The sequence below is a fragment of the Phyllostomus discolor genome, chromosome 1 (assembly GCF_004126475.2).
Source record: "Phyllostomus discolor isolate MPI-MPIP mPhyDis1 chromosome 1, mPhyDis1.pri.v3, whole genome shotgun sequence".
In the NCBI taxonomy this organism is placed as follows: domain Eukaryota; kingdom Metazoa; phylum Chordata; class Mammalia; order Chiroptera; family Phyllostomidae; genus Phyllostomus; species Phyllostomus discolor.
In genome coordinates, this window is record NC_040903.2 from 201,942,681 (window position 1) to 201,970,615 (window position 27,935).

The 27,935-nt window shown below is 42.7% G+C and overlaps 1 protein-coding gene across 2 annotated transcripts in view; it reads right to left on the reverse strand.

The window, feature by feature from the left end:
- Positions 1 to 10,638: 10,638 nt before the first annotated feature.
- The window catches only part of STON2 (stonin 2), a 124,802-nt gene continuing 107,505 nt past the window's right edge, over positions 10,639 to 27,935 (reverse strand). For both annotated transcript variants that reach the window (XM_028507679.2, XM_036012838.1), the window contains 3 exons: positions 25,405 to 27,243; positions 19,552 to 19,754; positions 10,639 to 17,483 (listed from right to left, as the gene is read on the reverse strand). In XM_028507679.2, coding sequence (XP_028363480.1) covers positions 17,400 to 17,483; positions 19,552 to 19,754; positions 25,405 to 27,243 — 2,126 coding nt within the window. In that variant the 3' untranslated portion in view covers positions 10,639 to 17,399. The remainder of the gene's footprint in view (positions 17,484 to 19,551; positions 19,755 to 25,404; positions 27,244 to 27,935) is intronic.

Here is a 27,935-nt window from a genome sequence, read left to right on the forward strand (position 1 = left end):
TACCTGCCCAGTTGAGAAATAATAATAATAATAATACACTTACAGCTTTAATCCCGTGGTATCTCCTTTGAAGCTTATAACAGTCAAATGAGATAAGTAATATTATCCATTTATTATGCATAGAAAACTGAGACTCAGTTTAAGCAGTGACTTGTCCAAAGTCTTATTGCTATTTGTGAAATTGTAGAGGTTAAAGTTCAAGTGTCTTTCCACTTGTCTAAGAAGCTAAGAAGCTTAGAAAATAAGAAGCTATCAATTCAAGATAGTGTGAAACTTTTGAGTCAAATGTTGCTCCTTAAGTTTGTCAAATATATATGTATTATCATATATAATTATATAATGTGTTAAACTTCATTTGTGAGAAGTAACTCTCTACAGCATATACAAAATTGAGACCTGAAAGCAAGACTTTACACTGATTAAATATAATTGCCTTCGTAAAATCAAAAGTACTTATTAAATAATTTACATAACTGATTTCTCTGTTTCTACATGAGATGAAAATAATCTATTTCCAATTCCAAATAGTACTTATTCAATTATTGAATTTGGTAGGAACACCATTTCTAGCAAATTCTCTATAATCAAAACATGTGTGTCTAGCTTTATAACTATATTTTATTTTTTTATTGCTGTTCAAGTACAGTTGTCTCTATTTACCCACCACCACTCTCCTCAGCCCCACTGACCCCCACCTCCCACCCTCAATCCTACCCACCTTTGGCTTTATCCATGGGTCCTTTATACATGTTCTTTGATGACCCTTCCCCTTTTTTCCCCCATTCCCCCCCTCCCTTCTCCCCTCTGGTTACTGTCAGTTTGTTCTTTATTTCAATGTCTCTGGTTCTATTTTGCTTGCTTATTTGTTTTGTTGATTAAGTTCCACTTATAGGGGAGATCATATGGTATTTGTCTTTCACTGCCTGGATTATTTCACTTAGCATAATGCTCTCCATCCATGTTGTGAAGGGTAGGAGATTGCTCTTTCTTTCTACTGCATAGTATTCCACTGTGTATATGTACCACAGTTTTCTGATCCACTCATTTACTGATGGGCACTTAGGTTGATTCCAGCACTTGTCTATTGTCACTTGTGCTGCTATGAACATTCGGGTGCATAGGTTCTTCTTAATTGATGTTTCAGGATTCTTAGGGTATAATCCCAACAGTGGAATTGTTGGGTTATAATGCTTTTGTAAAACAAGAAAATTAAGGATGACCATTTTTAGTGGTAGGACATTAGGAAGGTAGAAGAGTAATCTTTTTACCTTATGCAGTGGATCAGTGGTATAACTCCCATTATGTAGACAGACAGAAATTAAACTGGACCTGTGTCTGAGTCTCAGTTTTCTATGTATAATAAAGGGATAATATTACTTATCTCATTTGACTGTTACAAGCTTCAAAGGAGATACCACGGGATTAAAGCTGTAAGTGTATTATTATTATTATTATTTCTCAACTGGGCAGGTAATACAAAATGGCACAATAAAGTAGAAGAGGCAGTGTATGTTGGTAGACACAGTGGTGTAGCAAGTACCCACGAGCATGAGCTCTGGAGTCAGATAGACCAAGATGCCTGTTTTTAATTTGACCCTGGGCAAGTTACTTCACCTTTAAAATGGCAATTAGTAATATTACCTACTTCAGAAACTTGTGTGAGAATTAAGAGATAATCTACGGAAAGCATCTTAGCACAGCAATTGGCAAGAAGTAGGTCCTCAGTATATACTAGAAACCATAACAATGATAATATTGATGGTACAGAAAACTAAATGGGTTCTAGTTTGTCTTTGTCTTGATCATGTTGAGTAGTCAAGTGGAACAAATATTAGGGGTGAAAACACACTTCTGAACAGTGTTCACCAATTTAAAAAACCCACATTTATCTTTGGGATTGTAAATTTCCTCCATCTGTAAAATTAGAATCAAGGAAGAAAGCAATTCCAACTTTGAGATAAGACACATACTGCACTTAGATTAGTATATTTTTACCAATGTGAGTAACTGATTTCTGTTCTACATCAGTTGAAAATCATCAATTTCCTGAAATAATTCAGATTGTTTAATATTAGAGGCTTTATACAAATTTCTAGTCAAGAGATATAATTGTTCATTTTTCAAGTACAGAAGGCATTGCTATTCCTCAGTAAACCTTCAATTAAAATGATAGATTTTCAGCCTTCAAATGAGTTGTGGGGTGTGATAAACATCAGTGCCATTATTTGGCCACAGGATGGCAAAATGCACCTGACCCCAGAGAGAACACAGGTTGGGAAACCATAATCCCTAGAGAGGTGTTTGATTTCTTCACTTGTGCCATAGCCCCCTGAGTGATATTTATCACTAACAATGGTATTACTTTCTTTGCTTAGAATTCATCACGTTCGCCTCTTAATTCTAATTTTAGCAAACATAATCAAGTCCAAATCACTTCTTTTAACTCTCCCCCTTTTTCTCTTATTTTTCTTATTTTCTCTTCTCCTCTCATTGTCCCCCTTTACTTTTATTTTTAATACAATATTTGTAGAACACCAACCATAGCCTCTTTTCAGTGACCTTAATGTATTTTCATCCTTTGAGTATTGACTTAAAAAACCAAATCAGAATTTCTGTCTGACTTTCTAAAAGTGTGACTGAATAATGATTATCAAAGACAGGCCATTTTCAAAATCTCAGTATGGTAGTCCCATATTTAGCCTCCCTAATTTTTGCTTTAATTAATCATGACATTTAAAAATATTTTATTGGAGCCCTGGCTGGCGTAGCTCAGTGGATTGAGCACAGGCTGCGAACCAAAGTGTCACAGGTTCGATTCCCAGTCAGGGTACATGCCTGGGTTGCAGGCCATGACCCCCAGCAACCGCACATTGATGTTTCTCTCTCTCTCTCTTTCTCCCTCCCATTCCCTCTCTAAAAATAAATACATATTTATAAAATATTTAAAAAATATTTAAAAATATATTTAAAAAATATATTTTATTGGGGGCTGAATATGTTTCCTGTCAACTCACCTTTTTTCCTCCCTTTCCTGATACTGGGATTAGAATGAAAAAGACATTCAGTTACTGCTCCTATATTTCCTTATTATGCATTTCTGTTTTTGTACATTCTAGGCTTAATCTCATGTCTATCTTTGAACAATATATCTCCACAAGCTCATAATCCAGGTACCAACTCTAGAACCGAGGATGCACATTCCGTTGTGTAGTTTTTATATTGCATTAAAGGACTTTTCTGAGGAGGTACAGTAAAATCCAGTGTTTGATCTACCTGTAATATTCTCTATACTCTGATGCGGAGCTTTGACAGCCCAGCAAGCTGGGTGCCCTTTTGTGGTTCAAATATTATAAAAGTGTCATAGGTGCTGCCTTGGTCCTGATGGTGCATTTGCTATCAAAACCATCTTCTGAACTGAGTATTTCTGGAGGACTGGACCATGTCTCAGGTACCTCTGTATCCTTTGACCCTAACAGAACACAGAGTGGGTGCTTCGAAATGCTTCTTGAATGATTACTCTACTGATTCACAGCACTTCCTGAGGAATGCAGAAGATGGATCATGTATTAGTCATTGCTGTCACCTGCAACTGAGTCGACCCACCCACGACCTTCCTGTAGGTGGCAGAGTAGCACAAACAAGAGCTCAGACTTGGGCGTTAGACTTGTTCCGCCACCTATCGGCTTTATGAAATTTCCATGGACCATTTAATGGACTTTGTGTTTGGTTTTCTTACCTGTAAAATGAAGACAGTAATAATATGAAGGGAACCAAAGTTTTGCCACCCTGGAGCTGCCCTTTTGGGATATTGATTGTAAGCTGTTTATTAAGAAATAGGACTCAGAAGGAAACTCTTCCCCTCCCCCTACTCCCACCCTCCCACCCACTCTTTTTCCCTGCCCAAGGGATTAAGATGGAAAAACCTGCTTCAGGAAGGAAATTTTAGGATGTTTGTCTTTGCCTAATTTGGTTTAAGCATGGTAAATAGAGGGCTCCAGGCAGGGGCTGTCAGCTAGGGACCCGCCCCTCCCCCCCCCCCCCCCCCACCATGGCCCACTGTTTCTGAGCTGGCTGGCAAGAGCCTGCCTGCCTGGTGTTCCATTCTTCCTCAACTATTTGTAAATCACCTATTCTCTTCTGAAATCTAAGCGCTGGCTCCCGCCCACCTTTCTCCTTTGTCCAAAATGTATTACGTACCCAGTGTTGCCTCACTGTCTTTGGAATTTCATGCTTATGTGAATTAGCCATATGCATGTATTAAAAACTCGATTTTCTCCTGTTAATCCGCCTCTGTTAATTTGATTACTAGAAGAGTTTAAAAGGAGGAAAAGTGTTATTCTTTTTTAGCCCCAACAATACCTACTTGATAGAGTTGTTGTGAGGATTAAATGAATAAATCATAAAAATCACTGAGCAACATGCTACCGTTAATGTTACTGTTGGGTAATGCAGAGGGAAACACATTGAGCTAGCAAAGGGATTTATAGAATAAATAAATGCTAAGCACCAGAAATTATTTGATAGGAGGTTTTGTAGTGGCAACTATGTACTTTGTGTCTCATGTTCAGTTAGTAGAAATAACATGTGTTAAGAGGTGAGACTAGGCAGGAGGGTCAAAAAATTGCTATAATGATGATGTTTATCATTCAAGCAGGCCAGCTTTGGGAGGTACTATCTCCACTTCTCCCCGGGAACATTAAAAACACTTCTAATCAGAAACAGGTACTTGAATGTATTACTGCCAAGCCCTGGCCATGTGGTTCGGTTGTCCTGTACATCAAAAGGCTACCAGTTCGATCCTTGGTTGGGGGAACATGCCTGGGTTGTAGGTTTGATTCTAGGTCAGGGTGTGAATGGGAGGCGACCCATAGATATTTCTTTCTTGCGTTGACATTTCTCTCTGCCCCCCACCTCCTTCTTCTCTCTCTAAAATCAATGAACATATCCTTGGGTGAGGTTTTTTTTAATTAAAAATTTTTAATTAAAAAATAAATAAAATATTATTGCCAAGATCTAGCATTTGGGGTACAATCACTACTACTATATTTAGTTCTCTGTCCCCCAAGGTGGGATTCCAGAGACAGCACGGGGTTGGGAAGGTGAATCAGCTTTGCCATTATTGAAGTGTGCAGTGGTTTACGGAGAGAATGTCTCAGAGCACAGAGAACTTAGTTCTGGGTTTCAGAGATAAGGAGCACATTGGCTTCAAAGTCCCAGCTCCTGCCTTATCAAAGGAAACATTCCCCAAAAAGGAATCATCGCCTAACTGGGAGTAGGAAACCCACCACTGAAAGTTTTGTGAAAAGGGGGTCACAGGCTTCGAGTTGAAACCAGGCCTATCCATTCACACAGAAGAGTGTTCACCTCTGCAGGGTGTCATGATGTTTTGCTCTTACTTTTTCTTTGGTTATGCAGTTTTATTTCCTTTATCTGTTTTCTTGACAAATCACATGGACTTTGTTGTTAGTTTTTCCCCAAACTAAGCCTCAAACTGATGTCTTGAGTGCTCTTTGAATTCATAATTTAAAAATCTCAGGAGTATGAAGTGGTATTGTAAGCTTGTTACTTGGTACTTTTGTAGCAAAAGAAACAGCATGTTTTATATATATATATATTTTAAGATTTTATTTATTTATTTTTAGAGAGGGAAGGGAGGGAGAAAGAGAGAGAGAGAGAGAGAAACATCAATGTGCAGTTGCTGTGGGCCGTGGCCTGCAACCCAGGCATGTGCCCTGACTGGGAATTGAACCTGCGACACTTAGTTCGCAGCCCGCCCTCAATCCACTGAGCTACGCCAGCCAGGGCTAAGTTTTATATATATATATATATATTTTAAGATTTTATTTTTTTTTAAGATTTTATTTGTTTATTTTTAGAGGGGAAGGGAGGGAGATAGAGAGAGAGAGAAACATCAATGTGCGGTTGCTGGGGGTCATGGCCTGCAACCCAGGCATATACCCTGGCTGGGAATCGAACCTGGGACACTAGTTTTATATATTTTTTAAATTGGATTTCTGATAGGCCACTTGCAGGTTTGCAGCATAAATACGACCAGGTTCAGTATTTCTGAATTGTTGATTCTTTTTCCTTCGCCCCACCATATAGTCTGGTCACCAAGTGCTTATATCCTACCCCCTTGAACCAAGGCTCTTTTTTTCACTACAGTTGTCATTCCCATATTAGATGCATATTAAGAGAATAAAAGAGGGTAGATTTTGTACTGTCTGGCGAGTCAGAATTAAACGTTCTTGAAGCATTCCAGGCAGCAATAACTTCTAAGTTGCAAAGAGGGAAAAAAATGGAGAGATTTTCCAGTCTTCAGAAGGCTCAGAGGTAGGCAGGGAAATTGACATCAAGGGATTACAAAAAAGTTTTACTAAAATACCAAGTGAATTTCAGTCACATTCAACTGCATGTTGATTTGTGCTTGCTGATTCATGTTGCTTTTGGTGCATTTTTGCCACACATTGGGAAAGCCAACTCTCTTAGTCACCTATTGCTTTTTATGAGGATAAGTCTAATAAATGTAAAACACTAAAGGGCGGCTCACAAGAGTTACAAGCAGCAGGCGAGTTATGCAATAGCGTTTGTTCAGAGTCCAACATGGGAAGAAGTAATTGGAAATGGCTCAGTCTCTGAGATATGTCCCTTTTTCCACTCCTGCCCCAGATCAGTCTTGGCTCTCAGGACTTTATGCCAGTTAGGGGAAAGAAGAGAAGAGAAGAGAAGAGAAAAGAGGAAGATGGAGATGAGAGAAGGAAAAAAAAACCATAAGCCCTGGGGTTTGCTCTTGACAGGTGGAGAACAGACTTTATCCTGTTGCCTTCTTCTGGCCCAGCCTGCATTGGGGGAGAAAAAGGACAGTTGCTTTGACTTCAACTCCATCTTAAAACATTATCTGTAACTTCTGAGACCTCTAAAGAAAAACTGTGATTTTATGTAAGTTCTTCTTGACGATATAAGATAGACTTCGTTTTGGTTTGGAACGATAGGGTTAGGGTCTCTGACAGGATGCAGTGCAGTAGAACTAAAATTGGCTTCGAGTAATAGAGTTGAGACAGGACAGTGAGGAGCTAGGAAAATTCCCGCTCAAGTGGAAAGGGGAAACTGAGAATAAGAAAATTAAACAAGGTCAAACGGTTTAAGCAACTTACAGCCAGGTGGTAAATCACAGGAACTTATCTCTCCCCCTAACCAAGGACACTAGAGCAAATAGACCTCTCCTCCCTAACCAAAGAATACATAGCTTAAATATTCCTGGTCTGGGAAGTAGAGAACGGAGACCCAAGTAATGCTATTTGTGCCAGCAAAACCCAAGGTCAGATGAAGTCAGGGGAACAAATAATAAAAACTCCAGTAAAAGCCAGACAGACCAAAGATAAAGTAAAACAGAATAGTAGACCAAAGAATCTCCTCCCCAACCCCCACCATGCGCCTCGAAGGCTGATGAATACTCTGCTGAAACCCTCCCCTGAGACTCCCCTAAGATTCCTGCAAGAGAGATAAAAGCCTCAAGACAAAGGACCCAGCACACGCTCTCCCTCTGGGGAACGGCCTACGCCATTCCCTTCTCCTTCTCCCACTCCTTTCTTCAGACACACATCTCCTAAACTCTAAGGCAACGGGCAGCTGGCCGCTGGTCCCAGGCAGAGCCCCTGAAACTGCCCTTAAAGCCCCCTTTTCTCTGACTTCCCAGTGAGCTACGGCAGCCCGACTTAAGCTCTCCTGTTGCTTCTTCTATGCTAAACTCTTTCTTGTTTCACGGTCCCCAGCTTTAGTAAATGGATCCTTAGTGTCACCTGGACTCATGCTGTGAAGTCTTTCCTACATGGAGTCAAGAACCCCACACCACAGCTGGTGCTAGGCAGACCCACTCAAGGCCAGGCCCCTGTCCTGTAACACAGTGAAGTGTAGTGAAGGCTTGTTAATCTTCTGAGTTGTTTAATCTACCATCCCACTCAGTGGGTCTGCGAGGCAGATGAAGGATACCGTCACACCTGAAACAGTCAGTTCATGTCGGTAATTTCAAGGAATAATGGTGTGACTCGTTTCAATGACTTCCTTGCATTGACCACGAACTGGAACACATCGTTCGGGTGGCTGGGGTTTTGAGAGGTGATGACTCTGTCAGTGCCCTCACTGAAGAAATTGGAAAACTAAGGGAGGGTCAGAGAGCAACTTTTATTACAGAAGACTGATGGCTTGTGTACTTTATGGGTAATTTTAGAACTTAATCTCCATTTAACATGGGACTTGAAGAAAAGTTTTCCGTTTTCCCTTGGCACTCAGATAGACAGTACTTCGGGGAGCTGAGGAGTTGGCTCCATTACTCAGGGTAGTGCCAAGGGAGGAAGATGCTTAACGAAGATTCCCTCTGTGGGGGATGGGCTTTAGGAGCAAGGATGTCTGACATTCAGTTTTAAGTCCTTTGCTGTTTTGTGCTCTAAATGCTCACCATTGCTTACTCATCCTAGGTAAACATCAGTTGTACCACTAGCCTTGAATGCTTAGTGTCTTGCAGAGTGGGGAAAGAAGGCTGCCTCCATGAAATGACAGATCTAAAATACATGGAATAAGTGGTTGGCCGAAGTAGAAGTACAGCATAAATGCTAGCCCGTATTACTCTGTTTTAGGGAAACAGAAAGCTGCCCAGCAGGGACAAATAAAGAGTTAGCTGGAGGTACTCAGGGAGAAACTGGGAGGAACTTAGAATGACAATGAGGACATTTAAATTCTCATCTTCCCTCCTCATTCTCAACTCCCCGCCCCCAAGTCCTGAGGAACACTACCGAACAAGCTTGGCTCCCAGCAGTTACTTGAGTAAATTATTCCACTTGGCTATGAAAGGAAAGGAGGACTTTAAAAGGCTATCACCTCGTAACAGTGTGGGACCCAGACAATTAGGTTTCAAAATTTGTTCAAGAGGACTTTGGAAGAATAGTCGGGAAAAGTAGAATATTCTTCAGAATTCCCAACTTTAAAAAGTTTTATGCTCTTATTTGGCTATGAACCCTTTCATGTGCCTGGTATCAGTTAATAATATCACCTAATTTTATACTGATTAGGCTATACAATTGTGTGTTCTGTTCAGGACAGAGTTCTCTCCGTGGCAAGGGAGACACTGAACTGGTCTGGATTGTCCCCTGGTAGGTAACTGTATTTTGCCATAAGATATATTGTATTTTTTTAAGGTGCATCTTATTCTCATTTGTGAGAGGGGAAGGGGAAATCAGAGGGAGAGGGGGAGAGAGAGAGAGAGAGACATATGACTCCTGCGCACACCCCGTTGGGGGGGTCAAACATGCAATCTGGGTATGTGCCCTGACTGGGAACCAGACCTACAGCCTTTTGGTGTACGGGATGATGCTCCAACCGAGCCAGGGCAAGATGTATTATATTTTGCAATAAGGTGTCCATGGTCTATTTGAACTAAAAACATAGTCCGTTTCTTTCTTGTCTGCTTACAAAACCAAAACCAAAACCCTTTTAATTACTTCCTTGCCCCTCATCCTTCTAGTCCAGAACACCCAGCACATTGTAGCCAGATTAGTCTTTCTAGAATAATGCTTTATTGCACAGGTGGCAAACACAAGGCCTACAGTCTGAGTCCGGCCCTGCACCTTGTTTTATCCGGTGGCAGCGCCAAGCTCTCACTTAACTGTTAAGGAGTAGTTACATTTATAAAGTCCTCACCTTACATTTGGCCCTTTGAAAGCAACCATGAGGCCGATGTGGCCCCTGTTGAAAATTAGTTTGACACCCTTGCTTTATTGGCAAGATTCTATAATGGCTTCAGGGCATTTACTCATCTTGAGCTAATCTAACATGTTGCTTTTACACCTGCCTCTTCCCAACTCTAAACTCCCTTCTTCTTGCCATGGAGCTACGTTTTACTCCCACCTTCAGGTCTCACGGAAAAGCCATCTCTCCTGTGAACCCTTCCCAAGTATTCTAGTCCCCATTGCTTTATTTCCCATCAGAGTTTCTGTTGACATCAGTGACTTGGATTCACCAATTAACTGGAGTTATTTATTCAGTGCTGATAATATGCTGTTAACATATTGCAAATGTTGTTTGATTATGTGCTCTTCTGTATTTCTCACTCACTCTATGTATATTTATTTACCACCAAGAACACCTTAAGGACTGTATTATTTTAATTTGTTTTCTCACAGAATTGGGCGTGAAATAGGAATGCAGTAAATGTCTCTTTAAGATTTTATTTATCTTTAGAGAGAGGGGAAGGGAGGAAGAAAAGAAAAGAAAAGAAAAGAAAAGAAAAGAAAAGAAAAGAAAAGAAAAGAAAAGAAAAGAAACATTGATGTGTGATGGTTGCCTCTTGCACACCCCCAGCTGTGGACCTGGCCCGCAACCCAGCTATGCCCTGACTGGAGATCAAACCGGCGACCTTTCAATTCTCAGGCCAGCACTCAATCCACTGAGCCACATCAGCAAGAGCTAAATATCTTGAACTAACTAAATAATATATGTGATAAACTTAACTAGGATAATTAAACAGGCCACTTGCTAACTTGGCAGCTCATGGTCACTAACCATATTAATTGGGTCAGGGTTCTTCTCTTTAATAAACATTTTTCATTATGCCTAACCTCATCAAATCTTGTACACAGTGACAGATTTTGCTTAAAAAATTTTATTAATAGCTCATTTTCATAGTTCAAAAAAAGAGTATTACAGATGATAATCAGCAGAACAATTAAAAACAAAACCCCACCTCCACAGAGTTAGCCAGTGTGTAGACTTTATTAGAGGCACATATTTTTTTTTTTTAAGTAAACCAGTTTTACATAAAATTAATCACAAAAGTACAAAAAGTTTCACTGAATGAGGATGGATGATGAATGAAGGAAAATACAAACCTTGGATCAGCCAAATTATTCATTGGACACTGGGTCCATCCACGTTAGCACGCTGAAACTCGCTATGGACATCACAAATAGGGGTTGAGTAGGGGTGCTCTTTTATCACTCCTGGGACAAAACACTGTTTAACTCCTTGAACACAGTAAAATTTTCTCCAGGCTCTGTTGGCGGTTGGACACAAAGGTTAAGCGAATGTCAGCTTAGGGTCAGGGGAGTTCATCACCTCCCCTTTTGCCACCCCCATACTTTAAAACCCTCAGACACTTTGGTCGAACGGGTTGCTGTCAGGATCTGCACATGGCTTTCTCAGAACCACGTGAGGTCGCTGGTCCTGGAATCCACAGTTCCGAAGGCTCCTGTCACAGTGTGGTCAGGCGGTGTCCATGATGAGCATGGAGTCTGCTCTGAGGCAGAGGACGTGGGGCTTTCTTGCTCTGTCCAGTTCAAATGGAGCCATTATGTTTGACCAACTCTAAGCACAAGAAACTAAAATCATACTAACACATACCGCAAAAGAGATGCTATTTTGTAGTGTGTACGTGCTTGACATTTCGTAAAACAACATTTTTGTTACTCAGAGGCAGGGTAGAGAGGGAGGACCATCCCTTTCTCTCATCTCCTTTTGCCATAACTATATGACACCAGTCCCAGGATGTTTACTGAGTGATTTATTTTTCCTCCCCCAATTTCCACAGTCTTCTGTATGAAAGGACATACTATATAAATCATCGATCATCTTAATGTATCTCAGTATGCTGGAGGCTTAGACCTACTTCTGCTTTGAGTAATGCCCAAATCCAATACTGGTTTTGGAGCGCTCCCTGCCCTCCTTCACACTCACACTACTTCCGTGCTGCTGGCTGACCCCGTGGGACTTGCAGAGCAGCGTTCCAGCTGGAATTCACCGTCCTTCGGATCCTCCGTAGTCAGCTATTTTTTGAAGGCAGCTACAAAATAGAGGATTGCAGGGTTGTCTGTGTTTCTGTTGTCTGGACAGTGGTAAAGGGTAGAGACATGACCAGGAGAAAGATGGGCCAGCTGATTTTCCCAATCTTCAAATATTAAATTTCTAGGCTCTCAAGACTATACGAAGAGTTCCGTTGGCACGAAGTATCACTGACAATGGCACCAAAGGGTTTTGTGTAAAATAGTCCGTAAAACTGGAAAGGACCCGAGGGAACAACTAGTCTGGTTTCCTCACTGTTTTAGTTGAGGTTACGGAAGCCCAACTAGGAAAATCGCAAGTCACTGTACATGGCGATTGTCTCCATGACTGTGTCCCTTAAAGACACACAGAAACCCCAATTTTAATCCCACCAGTGGGTTCCCACCAGTAGTCCTCAGTGTCCTTAAGCTTGACCTTGGCTCCCTTTTGGGAAGTTGGCTGCCAGCACAGCACCTTGACCAGAGGAGACACTTGATAAATACTTGTTGAGCTGAATTAATTCTATCGTTTACCTACCCCTGTTATGCAATGTTATTTTTCCTAGAGCTCCTCGCCTTGAAGGGGCAGCCTCTAGTTCAGGTATTTTGAGGTTCAATGGCCAGTGCTGTCTTGTCTTTCTGTATTCTCATTCATATTTAATATGGATGCTTTTTCATATTGAAATTCTATTTTTTTTAGTCTGTTCCTCTCTATCTTTTCATTACATACAATTGTTCTCTGTCTCTCTTCAGGCATCACTGAACCTATCTATGACCATGGATAGTTTCTACAGGCCTGGAATTGCAAGTTCAGACATGGTTTTGTTTTTCAATTCTCAAAACAAAAACAAGGGACAAGGATCTCCATCAGGCTTGCTAAGGCACACCAGAAGAAAGGTAAAAATTCCGTATCCCTGCTTTAGTTAACACATGGGAAAACATCACTGATACAAACATTTATTTTCTGTGTTTATGACTGCCTTATACATCTCGTTCACTTTTAATTCCTGAAAGACATACATATGAGTCAGAATGTCCAAAGCAAGATTCATTTCCAAAGAGCATAATGAAGAAACGGTGAAGAAATGGTGATGTGTAGGGAACTGGCACGGAGACCTTGGCAATGTTTAGGAAACCCCTTTAGAACTTGGTGAGAAGGCCACGGCTGGTTTTACAGGGAGCTGTCACGGTTTGGATGGGCTTTGGCAGTGAAGTGTTAGAGATGATTTATTTCCTAGAGGATTTTTTTTGTGGATTTTTTTTGGTGAATTTTGTTTGAATTTCCTGTTAAACTGCATCCTTAACATGCACTAAACCCTAGATATGCTAGAATTAACTTACCATCATTGTTTGTGGAAGAACTAAGTTACCATTCCCAATGGAGAGGATTTCTAAAAGTGGACTGGGTGGCAGGTCTTCCTACTCAAGTCAACTTAATATTCAGATCCTTCTCTGCTTTCCTACCACTCAACTTATTACAAGACTTAAAGCAGCTCTGAAATCATGACTTCATTTCATGAGTTTTGCCCTTACTGTCTCAGACCTCTCTCTTAGCATGGTGACAAAAGAAATACACAGTAACCTTGGTCAGTGGTTGATGTTGGGGAAAACAGACCTAGTGCACCAAGCCTGGCTATGTTCTGTATCAAATGCTTTCTTCTCTTGCTGACCATTCAGATGGGGAGGGCTCAGACTCACAGGTCTGTCTGACTTACAGGAACAAAACTGAATCAATCATCTTGACTATGGGCTGCATCTGTGTTACTTATCTTTGGGCACAGTGTATCTGTTTTCTTCTATGCGAATAAAGTACATTATAGTGTAAATTCAGCTGCACATTAAGTGCGTAAGGGCTGATGGTTATCATTAGTTGACAACAGAGGCAGGAATAAAAGGGAAGAAAAATTATTTTTTAAGACTTCCAGGAAATAAAGCATGCATGCTTGCTTTAACATAAGTATTTGATGATAAGTAAGAGTTAAGTAGAGTCTTGGGGTAAGTATTCATTCAGCAAACATTTATAGAATACCTAATAATTTCCCTTTATTTCATTCATATATGTTTGTCTTATCAGCAAGGCTTCGAAGTGGCTGAAACCTATTACATTCCAAGCTCTGTACTAAGTCCTAGAAACAACAATTAAGATACATTCCTTGCCTTCATGGATCACATTTCTTAGGACTGTGAATTTCTAGGGAAATAAATCCCACCGTCACCTACTCATTGAATTAAATAGAAATTATACTTATTTCAAATAAGAAATATTTCACATTAAAAATGTTCTCAAGGGTTATGAACCCATCAATGATGCAGGAACGTAGAGAGGGGGGCAACCAGCTAAAAATTATAACTCTCCAGATAAAATTTAATATAAGTGAGAGGCAAAGTGTTGATAAGGAATAACTAGTACCTTGTTTACGAGAGTGGCACAGGGCTTTATTGCCCACCCACAGATTACCTCATGTTCTCTTGTTTGACACATCACAATGAGTACTTTTCTCCTCCTCTTACTATAAAGTCAGAAGGCAAGCCACTAGACTAAAAAAAAAAAAAAAAAAAAAACACCAAACACAGCTCTTGATATGTGACATGTAATTTCTGTTCTAGTAGTAATACTATGTATTGGTAAAATGAATTCACTTTTAATATTTTCACATTATTAACACAGAATTATTTGGGACCACACCCACAAAATCTGGTGACAAACTTAGAACCTGAACATCAAAAAGGTAATTTGCAACTGTGTTTTCTGTGGAGGCTGTTAGCGAAATACTAGGTCTGGAAATATATAGTATTGTATTTCCCATGCCCCTAAATGGGAAATATAATACTATAATCAGTTCCCCAAAACAGGAGAGGGAAAACAAATTTGAAGAAATCAAGGTGGTAGGTTTTTCCAAATTAATAGTAATTTGCTTGCTGAAGGTAAAGACAGCATAGAAGGGATTCTCCCTGCATTTGTTTTATTTTTTAAGAAAGGCTAGCTGAAAGCACGAAGGCAATGAAAACTAACCGAGTGAGGATTAAAGGTCCCTCAAGCAATACACCTGTGAGCTCACAGGTGCGGCAGGGATCTTGAGACGGTGTGTGGGATGCTAACCCTGGGTGAGGAAGGGGCTGGAATGGCCTTCACCTTGCCAGTTCTTCAACTCATCCTGATGTTCCTATGAGGAATCTCATGTGCCTTTAGTACAAGAGGGGAAGGGAAACGCCTTGGAGCCTCACTTGACGAAGCTCTCTGGGGGACCCCACTATATATCAAAGAAGATGACAGGCCCCTCATCAAAGAAAAACAGCTAGAGTTAGAGAGCCCTATGCCTACTGAGCCTAACCCTATATGTAGAAGGGATCTTGGCAGTCACCCAGCTCAGAGCCAATGTAAAGAGTCCCTTTCGTAGCATCTGCGCCAGATCGTTACCTTAACCTTTGTCTGGGCATCTGCACCAACAGGAAATTTTACTACTGGAGTCCATTCCTCTTTAAAACAACTCTTATTCAAAAACTTTTTCTTCTAGTAGAGCAGATATCTGTCATGTGTAAAGTTCCCCTTTGTTCCTATTTTTGCCCTTTGAAGCTACACAGTATAAATCTAAGTTCTCTCCCTTTTTCTAGCTCAACGGAAATCTCAATACAGCTATTACATCATTTCCTCCTTTCCTGCTATACCTTCTGCTCTCCAGGGGAACTATTCCCCTGTTTCTTATATAATCTGACCCTTCACAACTCCGGCCACCTGCCTCTGGACACAATCTATTTATTAAGGTCTCTCTTCAAGTATGGTACCCAGAACTGAACCCACCCCTCCATCCAGAGGTGGGCTTACCACTGCTGCTCCCTGGACTTCTGTGAACACAGGTTGGATGAAATAGCTTTGTGAATAGCCACAATATAGTCCTGATTCAAAATTGAATTATTTCCCAAAGAAAACATTTCTACATGCACCGCTATGAAACCAGGGCTTTCCAATACCCTTCCCGTCAACAAACACATACAGCCACATATACCAAGCTGTACATAGAGGGTTTCATTTACGAAAACTCCAAATGTAGTTTCTCATTAATGCCTATGCAGTTTCATATTTTTAGTTTCAGTCTTATGCTCAGGTATTTCAATAAATTATAGTGATTTCCATATCCTAGTGTCAGTACATAGTCAGAATTCAATATTCTGACTATTCACTGAATAAATTAATCCTGAATCTGCTGGTCAACAGACTGGATATACGTCTATTTCTGGGTCATCTGCAAATCTGGTAAGTGTGCTCTCTGTCCCCCTATTCTATTCTGCATGGAGACACAGAAAGGCAGATAGAGGCTGCCTTTACGTTGTTGGGCAGGTATCCCCTTGGGATGGCTGATGTAGTTTCTTATCTGGTAAGAAAATACCAACATACAAATAAGAAGCAGAGGTATAGAATGTGAGCAGGAATGAATGAAAGTAAAGAAAATTAAGTGTCCCAGACTCTTAGAGTCAGGATTTAATGGTTCCCAACACTGAAAAAAAATATGGCTTTTCCACCATCTGTACCCCTAGAATCTTCTGCCTTTTAGATCTATTACAATACTATGATTATCAAACTCTGAATTTCTGGGAAAAGCTCATACAAACTTAATTTTGAAACAGCTTTTGAACAATCTTTTCAGCATACATTTCCTGTAAAGTCTGAGTTATAGGGACATGCACTGTCTACTGGCTATGCGATATAAAAGGTGCTCCCAAATGCCTGAGGTAATATATATATGTATATCCATTTGTTTCAGAAATCAGAAATGGCCTATATTCTTCAGGGTGGATTTGGGAATTCACTGAGAATTCAGCTGTCTCCTCAACTGAACGTGATGTTACAATTAATGTCTCTTTTCCCCAGCATGAAGAAACGTGAGGTCCGTTTTGCTTTCCCTTTACAGAACGTGGGACTAATCACAGACTGAAAAAGCATCTCATCGTGCCCTTTTTTCCATTGTCCATTGTGACTCAGGGTGGCGAACCCTGTGACTGAAACCTTAGGGAGGTGGAAAAAGTGTTTCAGTCCAAAAGTCTGGAACCAGGAGGGAAGCGTTTCAAAAACTGCTATTGCATAGTGCTAGTATTGAGAGACCGGAGGAGACACCCATGAAAGGACTAGGAAACCTAACGTGGAAATTTATTCGCTTTGTCCCTTTGCTGAACCGTTTCTAGGGGGAGTGGCAGAGATGGGTTCTTAATTAACTTCTCAAGACTGTACTTTCCAGAAACCCATGTGAGTGACAGAAGAACACCAGAAGGAAGTCATGCCAACACCAGTGTGGGAGGCTCTTTTCCTGACTCTCACAGTCTCAACAAACCACACCCGAGCGCGCTGTGAGAGAGAGGAGGAGGAGGCTTAAGTAACCAGCTCCAAAAGTCAGGGGAACCAGGTGCTGCAGGCACTATCGGAGCCTCCGAAGCAACCACCTCGGGGTTTCCTGTTACAATGCAGGCAACTACAAACAGGAAGGTCCAATGCACTGTTCCCAACATGGAGTGGTCATAGTAGGTACTGACTTGAACTTCAGCTATTCAGGATGATATCCTATCGTGACTCTAAGGTCAGGGCCCCTGGGGAGGGCTTCATCACTGGACCCCACACTCCTTGGGATTTTCCATTTCCTCTCCTTCAAAGTCCGGCTTCAGACTCTTTTTTTGCTCCATCTCCACCTGCCAAGAATAGAAGGTGGAGAGAAATATCAGAAAGAGGAGAAAAACATCCCAAGAAATAAACACACCAAGGGAGGATACCTCAACTAAGTTTAGGTTCTTTGAGATTTCCCTGTAATTTTGTGTGTACTGGGTTTCAGCCATACTGGAGCTACTGGCCCTGTGCTTGTGACAATTCTCTTTTTGTACACGCTCTTTGCTTGGTCTGGAATTCCCTCTCCCTCAGAGTCCATCTGGAAAATTCCTGTTCTTTGCCTTCCACAGTCACTCAAAGGTCATCTGTTCCGTGAAGCTATTCTTGACTCTTTAGGTGGAGCGAGGTGCTCCCCTGTGCATATCCCCACTGTGCCTTGCGTTGCAGTACACTAGCCCAGCTCCGCTGCACCTCCCACGGGCTCCGTAGGGCAGGGGCTGCCCCTTTCCACTACTGTATCCCGACGATGTAGGCTCGCAGGCAACCACACCGGTCTAGAAATGAATGACGCCTTGGCAATGGGCTGTTTGCTCTTCCCATTACTTTATCTCTTTAAAAAGTTTCCAAGTTAAGTATTGCAGTGTTTACAGTTCTACTCATATTATCTGCAAAATACGGTAGCTGCAGTTATTAAGGAATTAGAAATTAGTCTTGCCTTGAAAGTGACCTGCCTCAACTGAAGCCTTTTATAAGTCAGGCAAGGAATCCTTCAAGGCTAGGGAGAGTCCTAAGTGAAGCTGCTCCCCTCAACACCAGTTGGGATATTTATGATGAGGGGAAAAAATTCAAGACAGAACAGTTGACTAGAGCAGCAATTTTCAACCAGTGTGCTAGGGTGGGAATTTTTAAAACATGCACTACGTGACTATTTAGTCAGGGGCACTGACCTCTTTTCCCTTAGACTGTCAAATAAAAAAAATGACAACAGCCAACACATCAACAGCTGTCCGGTATGAATGAATCAAAATTATACCTATTTTTTTATCAGATCAGAAAAATGTATACTATATTTTTTGGTGTGCTACAGAATTTTAGTAATTATGTGGGCCACGAGATAAAAAGGCTGAAGTAGCCCTGGCTGGTGTGGCTCAGAGGACTGAGCACCGGCCTGCAAATTAAAGGGTCACTCATTCGATTCCCAGTCAGGGCACACGCCTGGGTTGCGGGCCAGGTCCCCAGCTGGGGGTGCATGAGAGGCATTGATGGTTCTCTCCTTTGCTTTCTCCAAAAATGAATAAGTAAAATCTTTAAAAAGAAGAAAGAAAAGGCTGAAATAGCTGGACTAGGATCAAATCTGAGGAAAGTACTGGGGTGTTTTCTTTTTGGCCACAAGGTGGAGTATTTGTTCTTTTTGGTAGATCACACAACTAGGGAAGCTATTAAAAAATAATAATAAACCACCATATAAACCTAAGGATATTATTATGAATAGAAAATTATTAAACCGCTTTGTAAAATCCTTCTTCAATCACTTCCCATTTTCCGTCACTGATGTCCTCTTATTGAATCTCTCACTCCTCAGGACAAAATCAGTCTTCGTGTCAGAACAGTCTAACAGGGTTCCCTCCCTCCACAGCCCTGATCCTGTTACTATTCTAGAAGCTGGTTTGGCTCTGGGGATTTGTTCTGTTACAGCCCAGTGACCAGGTTGTGTATGTCCTAACTTGACTCACACCCACTTCCTCAACTCCTGTAGCTGAAATCTAAGCTTGGGGTTAGCACTTTCCTGACAGTCCCTTCGACTTCCAAATTCACTCCTCTGCAACACAAATCATCTTATGAATGCGTAATAACAATCCCTTCACCCCATTCCTCTTTTGTACATTGCCGTTTATGATGGCTGAAAGACACTGTATTCTCCGCTCTCATCAGCTTCTTAATTTTTTCCCAACCTTTCTCTTGCCTACTAGAGACATTATTCATTTAAATCAGAGCAGACTCATCCATGGCTATGCAGCCTGGCGAACTGCCTCCAAGGTGGTAAGAGAACCCTTTGCACCCCGGGCAGGCACTACGAAAAGGGAGGAGACGGGGGTGACTACAGGGGTGAACAAACGGACTTAGGGACATTAGCCGGATGCCCCCCCAGGCTACCTTGTAGCTGTAGTGTGCGGAGTAATTGACCCACTTCCTGACGTCCGTCTTGTCTTCCACAGAGATGGATCTGACAGCAGCTTTGGAGGCAGAGGTTGTGGGCATGCTGAACTCAACATTCACGTGATTGGCAAATCTGGAAGGCACTTCCTGGTCAGAGCCAAGCTCAAGGTGGCAGAAGAAACAGTGTGGGTGACCAGAAGCTATGAAACAAAGACAAAGAATGTACAGATCAGGTTCTTCGGGAAAAAGAGCCGTTGCAGAAACAAAGGAGGCCTGGAAGTCTTCCAGAGGGCCCGCGCTGAGCAGAGGATGCGGCTCTGCAGAAATACCACTGCGTGTGCCTCAGACCCTTTGACACAACACTATGGAATTACAGCAGCCTGGTCTCCTAGCAATAGAACCGTGGCTTGGGAACCAGAGGTCATTCTGCCTGCTCAGGTGGGAGTGGTATGAGAACACAGCACAAATACTGAGAGTTGGGAACTGTAGATTGGCAGGAAGAAATAAAAGGGATCGGCCTTTAACACCCAATAAAACGTCAGTGACAGCCACCTGGAGCAAAATCACCGCTGACCCTTGAAAGGTAAATGAATTTTCTTCATAGCATTTCATATTTAAAAAAAGAAACAAAAACGTTTTTGGCATGTTTGGGGGGCTGAATGGCACACGTCAATGATAAAGCCCTCACAGCACTTTCTAGCAGGGAAGCACAGTGCACACTGGAGAGCACGCGGGCTAGGAGCCGGGATCCCTGCGTTTGCCTGCCAGCTCTCCTGCGGAGTGGCAGAGATCCCGCACCCGAGTCCCGTCCTCTCTCCAGGCCTCGGTTCCTCCTCTGTGAAGTGGGAGAGTTAGGCGGGGAGGGGCGGGTAGCAGAGGGTGGGCTGGCCAATGTCAAGAGCAGTCCTTTCCTGTTCTTTAATTCTGTAAATCTACCACTCCTTCTACTGCGCTTGACTGGCACACTGCAGGTTTGATTTTCAGCTGAGAATTATCGCTAGATGTTTGAGGGGAAAGACTTGGAGCTTATTCCTGTGATTGTCACTCTTGAAGCTCTGTTGTCATCGTCATTCCTCAGATGTAGTAGGATGCATTTGTTGATCACTCTGCGCTAAATGCTTTCCGCAGATTCTCTTTGTAACGATCCCTGGAGGTCATAGTGTTTGTTACATTCTACTAGCAAGTGGCAGAGCTGAGCACTGAACCCAGCAGTCTGACTCCACGTTGTTTTAACCGCTTTGTCTGAGTCTGAGTTGTAGCCTCTTGGTTCCCAAAGCTCAAGACCAGGTTTGCAGGGTGACACGGTCTGCAGGGAAAGTCCGCTGTAAGAACCCCCACACAGCCACTCACTGTGGATAAACAACGGTACATGGCTTTGATTTCATTACGTAACTGAAACAGCCCTTAGTTATCTGAGTTTTCCCAAACAAACAATTCCAATTTCCTTTATTGGTCTGGGCAGGAGTTTTTAATTTCAGAGAGTGAGGCCATACACACCCTCTCTCCAAGGAAAACATTACAGAGTGAAGTACTTGTTTTGCTCTGTTTCACAAATGTGAGTTTTTTCAGTGGTTATTTCTGAAGAGTAAAACTTAAAGTAATTAATAGAAAACTTTAGACTGGTTTTAGGAAAGGAATTTAAGGTACATATAATAGTCAAAACTATAATAAAAATGAGTCCATTCAATTAAAAAAATTATGTACCATAAATACATAGCTATCATATATTAAGCATTTATTACAGGCCAGAGACTGTGCCAAACACTTTAGAGCATTATCTAATTTCATTCTTAATGAGTTAGGTATTAATAACCCAACTTTATAGATGAGGAAAATGAAATTTCTCTGAGAGGTTTAAGTAATTGCCTGAGGTCACAGAGTCATTAAATTGTAGTACTGGGAATAAAACTCAGATCTGACTGACTGTAAATTATCTCCTAAATTTCTCTCAATATACTGCTATATATTTAAATCACTACATAGTATATAGAGGAGTTTCTTAATTTAATTAAATAGCAGCTTGAAGAATAGTTTTATCTAATAACCTTTATTTACACATTTGGAATATTGATAAATCATTACTTTCCACAAAACTGACCCTCTTCTGCCCTGGCTGGTGTGGCTCAGTGGATTGAGTGCTGGCCTGAGAACCAAAGGGTTCCTGGTTTGATTCCCAGTCAGGGCACATGCCTGGGTTGTGGGCCAGGTCCTCAGTAGGGGGTGCATAAGAGGCAACCACACATTGATGTTTCTCTCCATCTCTTTCTCTCTCCCTTCCCTGTCTCAATAAATAAATAAATACACTAAAAAACAAAAGAAAACTGACCCTCTTCTATCACCCCACCAAAGGGTACTCACAGCAGACTCTCTGAAAGCAACTACTCTTTCTTGATTCCCGGCATCAACTAATGGATGTGTGGACAAACAGGAAGTGCAATTTTGAATGCTAGTATAGTTTAATTTATGGTAATGAGCTAATGAGCCCATGCATTATGTCATATCCCTTGATGAATTTGAGGAAATTTAACATTAAAATTCAGATTTCTACTTTCCATAAAAGGAGGATACCATATTGGGATTGTTTTCTCTTCACCTGGTCTAATAAGAACTGGGATTCCAGCAAAGAAAGCTACCTCTGCAGGACAGAATGTTTTGTTTCCTGGCAGAGGATCTGGGAAAGCAGGAGGACTGGTGCTTTGTTCCGACACCTTCTAGGATTGGGGGTCGGGCTGGGAGTGTGCAGAGAGGTAGGGGCTGCACAGGGGAGGGCAGGGACCCTGCTGGCAGAGCCATGTTGGAATCCAATGGCAGTTTCTTAGTCTTGATGGCTGGGGTTGGGACACACCTGCTGAGACTACAGGCTTGGGGTGCCAGCAGAGCCAGGGCTGCTGACCTACTGGACCATGCTTGCTGCCCGCGCTCCGACTGCTCTGCCTTCCAGGGGTTAGGGATGCAGGGCCGCTGTGGGTGGGAGGAGGCGTGCAGAGATTCAGGCCTCCTTCACTGTCGATGCAGGTGTGAGGGTTATGAAAAATAATGTAGGAAAGACACCTTCCCAAGACTACCTGAAGATCAAGAGAGAAGAGCTCCAAAAAGGGGAGGGGGGGCAGGGGACAATTACTAATAGATTATCATCAATTTTCTGGTTTCTTGGCACCAGATGGGGAGGCCTGGGGCTGGATACAGTGAGTGCAGCAATGGTAAAAACCTATAGTCTCCCTGGAATTCTGATCCTATACATCTCAAGTTTCCAGAAAAGGGTACTATCAACTTCCTAAACTGATACAGAAATAAACCATTGGCCAGAAGTATTATAAGTAGCCCTTTTGGGAGGTTTCACTTTTAAATCTGTATAACCATGACAGCAAAAGCAGTAATTGGGGGTTGGGGGCAGTGAGGGCAGGAAATTTAAGTGAGAAACAGTCCCAACTATCTCCCCCCCCCTTTTTTTTTTATTTTAATCATTGTTCAAGTACAGTTTTCTCCCCCCTACTCCCATTCCAGCCTACCCCCAAATATCTTTATGCTTTTCTGTACTTCAAAAATCTTTCGCAGATAAGGTCTCAGTCATCTGGAAATACATATGTAATATGTAAGCTGCATTTACTTGGCCTTGAGCCTACTGAATGCAACCCCACGGGAAGCGTTAGGGAAGTGTTTGCTGAAGACCTAGTTTTCCCCTGTCCTGCATTCATTCCTCTTTCTTCTGATAACAATCTCCCTACCCCACCCCCCTTTGGGAAATAATCTTCCCCAGCACTGTTATGTCATCTCAGTGAAAGTATAAATGCACTGTCCTCCTTGACTCTTGAGCCAAATGGCACAAGGGCAGAAAGTGGCTTGTGATTTGTCCTGATGGCTACAACCTGAGGAGACCATAGCTCCTTCAATCAAGAGCTATCCTTCCTTCAATCCTCTGAGCTACCCATACCCTTCCTACAACTTTTCTTCCCTTGTAGTAGCCAGTCAGTCTTTGCTGCTCCTAACCAAAACTCCCTTGGGTGATACTTTCAAATACTTGAGAGGAAGAAATTGGAAACAAATGAGACGTGTGCGTACACATTGGGAAAACCGCAAATCTCTGTTCCTACAGGGGAAATTATGTCAAGTTTGTGTCTATTTGGTGGCATTTACTACAAGGCTGCTGTGGTACTGCAAGAAGACCCCTGGGTGTGGCTTTGTAACTTCAGATGAGTCATCTCACCTCCTGGTGCTTAATTTTCTCATATCTAAAATGAAGAGGTTTGAGTACGCCTTGTTTTTCACCTTGAAAAACCCAACAGTTCCAAATTCAAGTTATCTGAATCCATCCCTAGTACACTTAAGAGCTAAAAACTCCGATAAACATAAACCTGAAGCCTTGTTTCTCCCATGTCCAGTGTCCAACACGTTGAACAGTAATTGTCTCCCTGTCACTTTGGTCTGGTCCCAAGGCCTCTGTGCCAAATAATTCAGACTTTCTCTTTTCCCCCATCAATTCAGATGGGCCCTGTGGCTGAGGTAGAAATCACAGTGCTATCGCCAGGAGAATACAGGGATCTTTCCGGGGGAATGAATTTGCAAGCACAGAGAGAAAGACTTTGTTTTAAAAATCCTGTCAGTTTAGAAGTAGAGGGTGGCAAATCCAGCCCAAGACACAGAGGTCCAATTGTCTCTCCAGTCTGCACTGCTACACCCAGTGTCTGACACAGGGTGCCCTGGCGTGTGTCCGCAGCCCGGAGCCCCTGGGGAGCGGGCCAGCTCCTACTGCCTCTTGCCATCGCATCAGATTATGTGCAGGGTATGGTAACACAACCGCTCCACGCAGGACAGGAAATGAAGACTTCAAACACACGGTTAGCATTTAATGGTAAGAATGGAAAGAATATCTGCATGAGAGAAAGACATTCCAGTCAAGAGTTTTCCCAAACTGTATTCTTTTTGCTTGGCTAGGATATTCACTTCTGTTAACAGATGAGCAAAGTTTATTACAAACAAGAAGAGAAGTGGTTTAAAAGAGCACGGGACCACGGGCTGCCTGCTGCTGGGGTCACCGGGTCATACTCTAAAAAACAAGCTGCTAGAGCTGGTCCCTAGTTTTGCTGTTGCATGAAACCTCTCCGGAGCCACGAGGAAAGCCATCGTCTTCTGGGCTCACACAAACGCAAAGCCACCCCCATAGCTGTGAGCAGGCCGGCTGGGGCTGGTATCCTTTGTTTCTTTGTTTAAATCAAACATTCCTTCCTTTCCTTTTTGTCTGGTAGAATTTCACCTTTTTGGACCTGCTTATCTGGGCTGGACCTTCAGTCTGATCAGAGGCCATTTCTCCTCCTCTCTATTCCCAAATCCTAACTCTGACTTTGAGATGTCCGATAGGCCTTTCATGGGGTGGCTGAAATTATAAATATACCCCTCACCTGTAAGTGTACATATGATTACATGCCATAATAACCCAGCCTTTTTACCTACACCAGGGTATAGTTAGAAGAATATCTCTTCAGAACCCAGAAGCTTTCTAGGATCTAGAAATGGATAGCTTCCAGCACCATAGGTAATATTTTAATGAGTCAGAAAGGAATATAAATTCATAAGCGGCCCTGGAAAGCTGCTTAGCAAGCAGCTCAGCTGAGAATAATGCACAGTTTTAAGGAAGACGTGTGATCATTAAGGAGGTGAAATGATGGAGTAAACTGGGCCATCTGTGTTTGTTATTTACTTTGCTCAAATATTTCTGCCTTTCTTGTTCCACACCCCCTCCCCATCACCACTCCCGTCACACATCAGAACTCAGCACTTTATCATAGGGAATAGGATGTGGAACTTGGACCCTGCTGGTGCGGTGAGTTTCACGGACGAGAAACCTCTACCTACCGGAGTTTTTGTCGGGCAGTCGGTTTATCCTCCACACGATGGAGTTGAAGGCGTGTTCATACTTGGCAGTTCCCAGAGTTACTCTCATGACAGGCTCAGAGCCAGATGCACTAGTTGAGCCAAAACTGGCCCCCCGGTTCACTTTGGCTTTCAAAGACTTTTCCCCCAGGACACTTTCCCTGCGAAAGTTTTTCACCCACTCACTGGGCACAGGGTAACGGACCATCACATTCTCGCAGGGAACCTGAGTGAGAGGGTCACAGTTCGAGGAGAAGCCGGCGGACATCCTCAGCCAGCTCTGCACCTCCACCTCGGCCCCGTTGATGCTGGCGGCCGTCCTGAGCGTGAAAGGCAAGGTCTTCTCAGCAAACACCGTCCTGAACCGCATTAGCTCGAAGCGGCACGCATCCAGAGGGTTGAACAGAATAACCCGCGAGCTGTTGAAGACGTCCTCATCCACACACCCGTGAAAACGGCACTTGTGGAGCTTGATCCACTTGGTGGTGGTGGTCGGCATGATGTCTTGCCGGGAAACTATCTCGTTCCCTTTGACGAGGATGTCATTGAGGCCTAGGCGACACTCTGCAAGCCCAGAGAGGAAACTCAGAATGTGGATCCGTGTCAAGACATGGTGCTGGAGAATCTGGCTGTCTCCTTTGCTCACAAGGCCAGAGAATTCATCTCTGACATCCACTGTAATCTCCTCTTCGACGTAGTTCAAGCCAACTGTGCTCAAGTCCATTGACAACACGGGCAGATCCATGAGACAGTCCTGAACGGCACGGATGAAGCTCAGGAAGTCATCGTAATTAGTGGTGCCCAGCTTAATCACTTGTTCCCTCTCCGCTGTGTGGGCCACGGCGGGTTTGGGCTGGTATTTCTTCTTCTCCTTGTAGGTGACGCGGTCTATGTGCAAGCTGTGGATCCTGCCATTCTCGTCGTAGTTTTGGAGCCGAGGTTCTGAAATCTCATGGCAGCTCTCCAGCTTGAACTCGCGGAATGGCTTCTCTAGGCCCTGCTCATAATACAGCTGCAGGTAACCTCTGTCTGTCAGTTTGATGTAGATGGGTCCCCAGTGCCTGGAGGACATGATGTTCTTCTTCTCAGGGATCCTTAGCATCATTGGCCACCCATCCCTGGGCTGGGAGACTGCTAAACCAGGCGGGTAGTCCTCTAGTTCAAGCCAGGCTACTGGGTCATCATCAGGCAGTGTCGCATTGCGTAAGTGATCAGGGTCATCAATTTGGAGTTGTTTGAGTTTTTCAAGAGCATCGGAGTGTGACTGGTGTTTGCTTGAGCCATCAAAACTGATGGCGTCCTGGTAGATGACAATGAGGGAGTCTCTCTGGCTTTTGCCCGTGGTGCTAGAAGTGGAATTGTTTTGGGAGCGCCTCTCCTGCTCCTCAAAGAAAGCGCTGAAAGGGTTGATAGGGGAGGGCTGTACATTCTGGAGAGTCTCATTCAGGAAAGGATTGGTTGCCCTCCAAGGCGGAGCCTCCACTATGGAAGGAGGATGGTTTAAGGAGGAAACATCCAGCTTCTGAACCTTGGAGAAGTTCATCAAAGTGCTCTTGGGACGTTCCCGCTTCTTAAACGAGCCGGTTGCGTTATAAGGAACATCTGGGATCACAGATGCAATAGGCGGTGTGTTCAGCTTCAGGGGAGAGGTGATGGGTGGCAAAGGGCAGCTGACTTCATTGTCATCAAAAGTGACCCAGCTGGGGAAACGAGCAGAGGTCACTGGGGCGGCAGGGTGTCCGTTCATGACTGGACTGCTGGCCTGCCAGCTGACGGCCTCCATGTCTACCTCTTCATCTTCCTGGAGTGAGGACGAATTGTCTGAAAGGAAAAGGCGAACACGTGAGGGCTGCTGTTCAGGGCTACTGCAGGTGTGGGGAACTGAGGTACGGGAACGAGGGATGGCTAGAATCTTTTCTGGAGTCTAATAAATTCCAAAGCAGCTCACTGCCTCTCTCAAGAGCTTAGTCTGGGCACAGATCCCTTAGTTTTGTATAAAGCACACAGTGTGGCCATATATCCAACATAGCAGGAGTACACATGAGTTTGCTGCTACAGAAGCATCGGTAGGACCAAGGTCCCTTGCAATTTAACTCTTACACATTCTCCCTCTTATATGTTTCTAGAATAGATACTTTCTTTACTCTGCTCTAAAATATGTATTCTTAATTACTACACATTGAACACCAACTCCCACATAAAATGATACAAAGCTGATCTCACTGAATAAAACAAGTTATCTGGTCTAAGTGATAATATGATGGCAAATGATATAATCAGAGGCATTTTTGCCTGAATGTGATCAGTAAATATGAAAGACAAAATGTTAATATCCTTAATATGAAAAAACTTGACACAAGGGAATAAGAAAAATACAAACTGCAACAGAAATCTAAACAAAGGACATATACAGACAACTCAGGAAACAGGAACAAAAAATGTCTAATAAGCATGTAAAAAATGTCCAGTGTCACTAGTAATAAGAAAAATGAAAATAGAAAAAAAAAACAGTG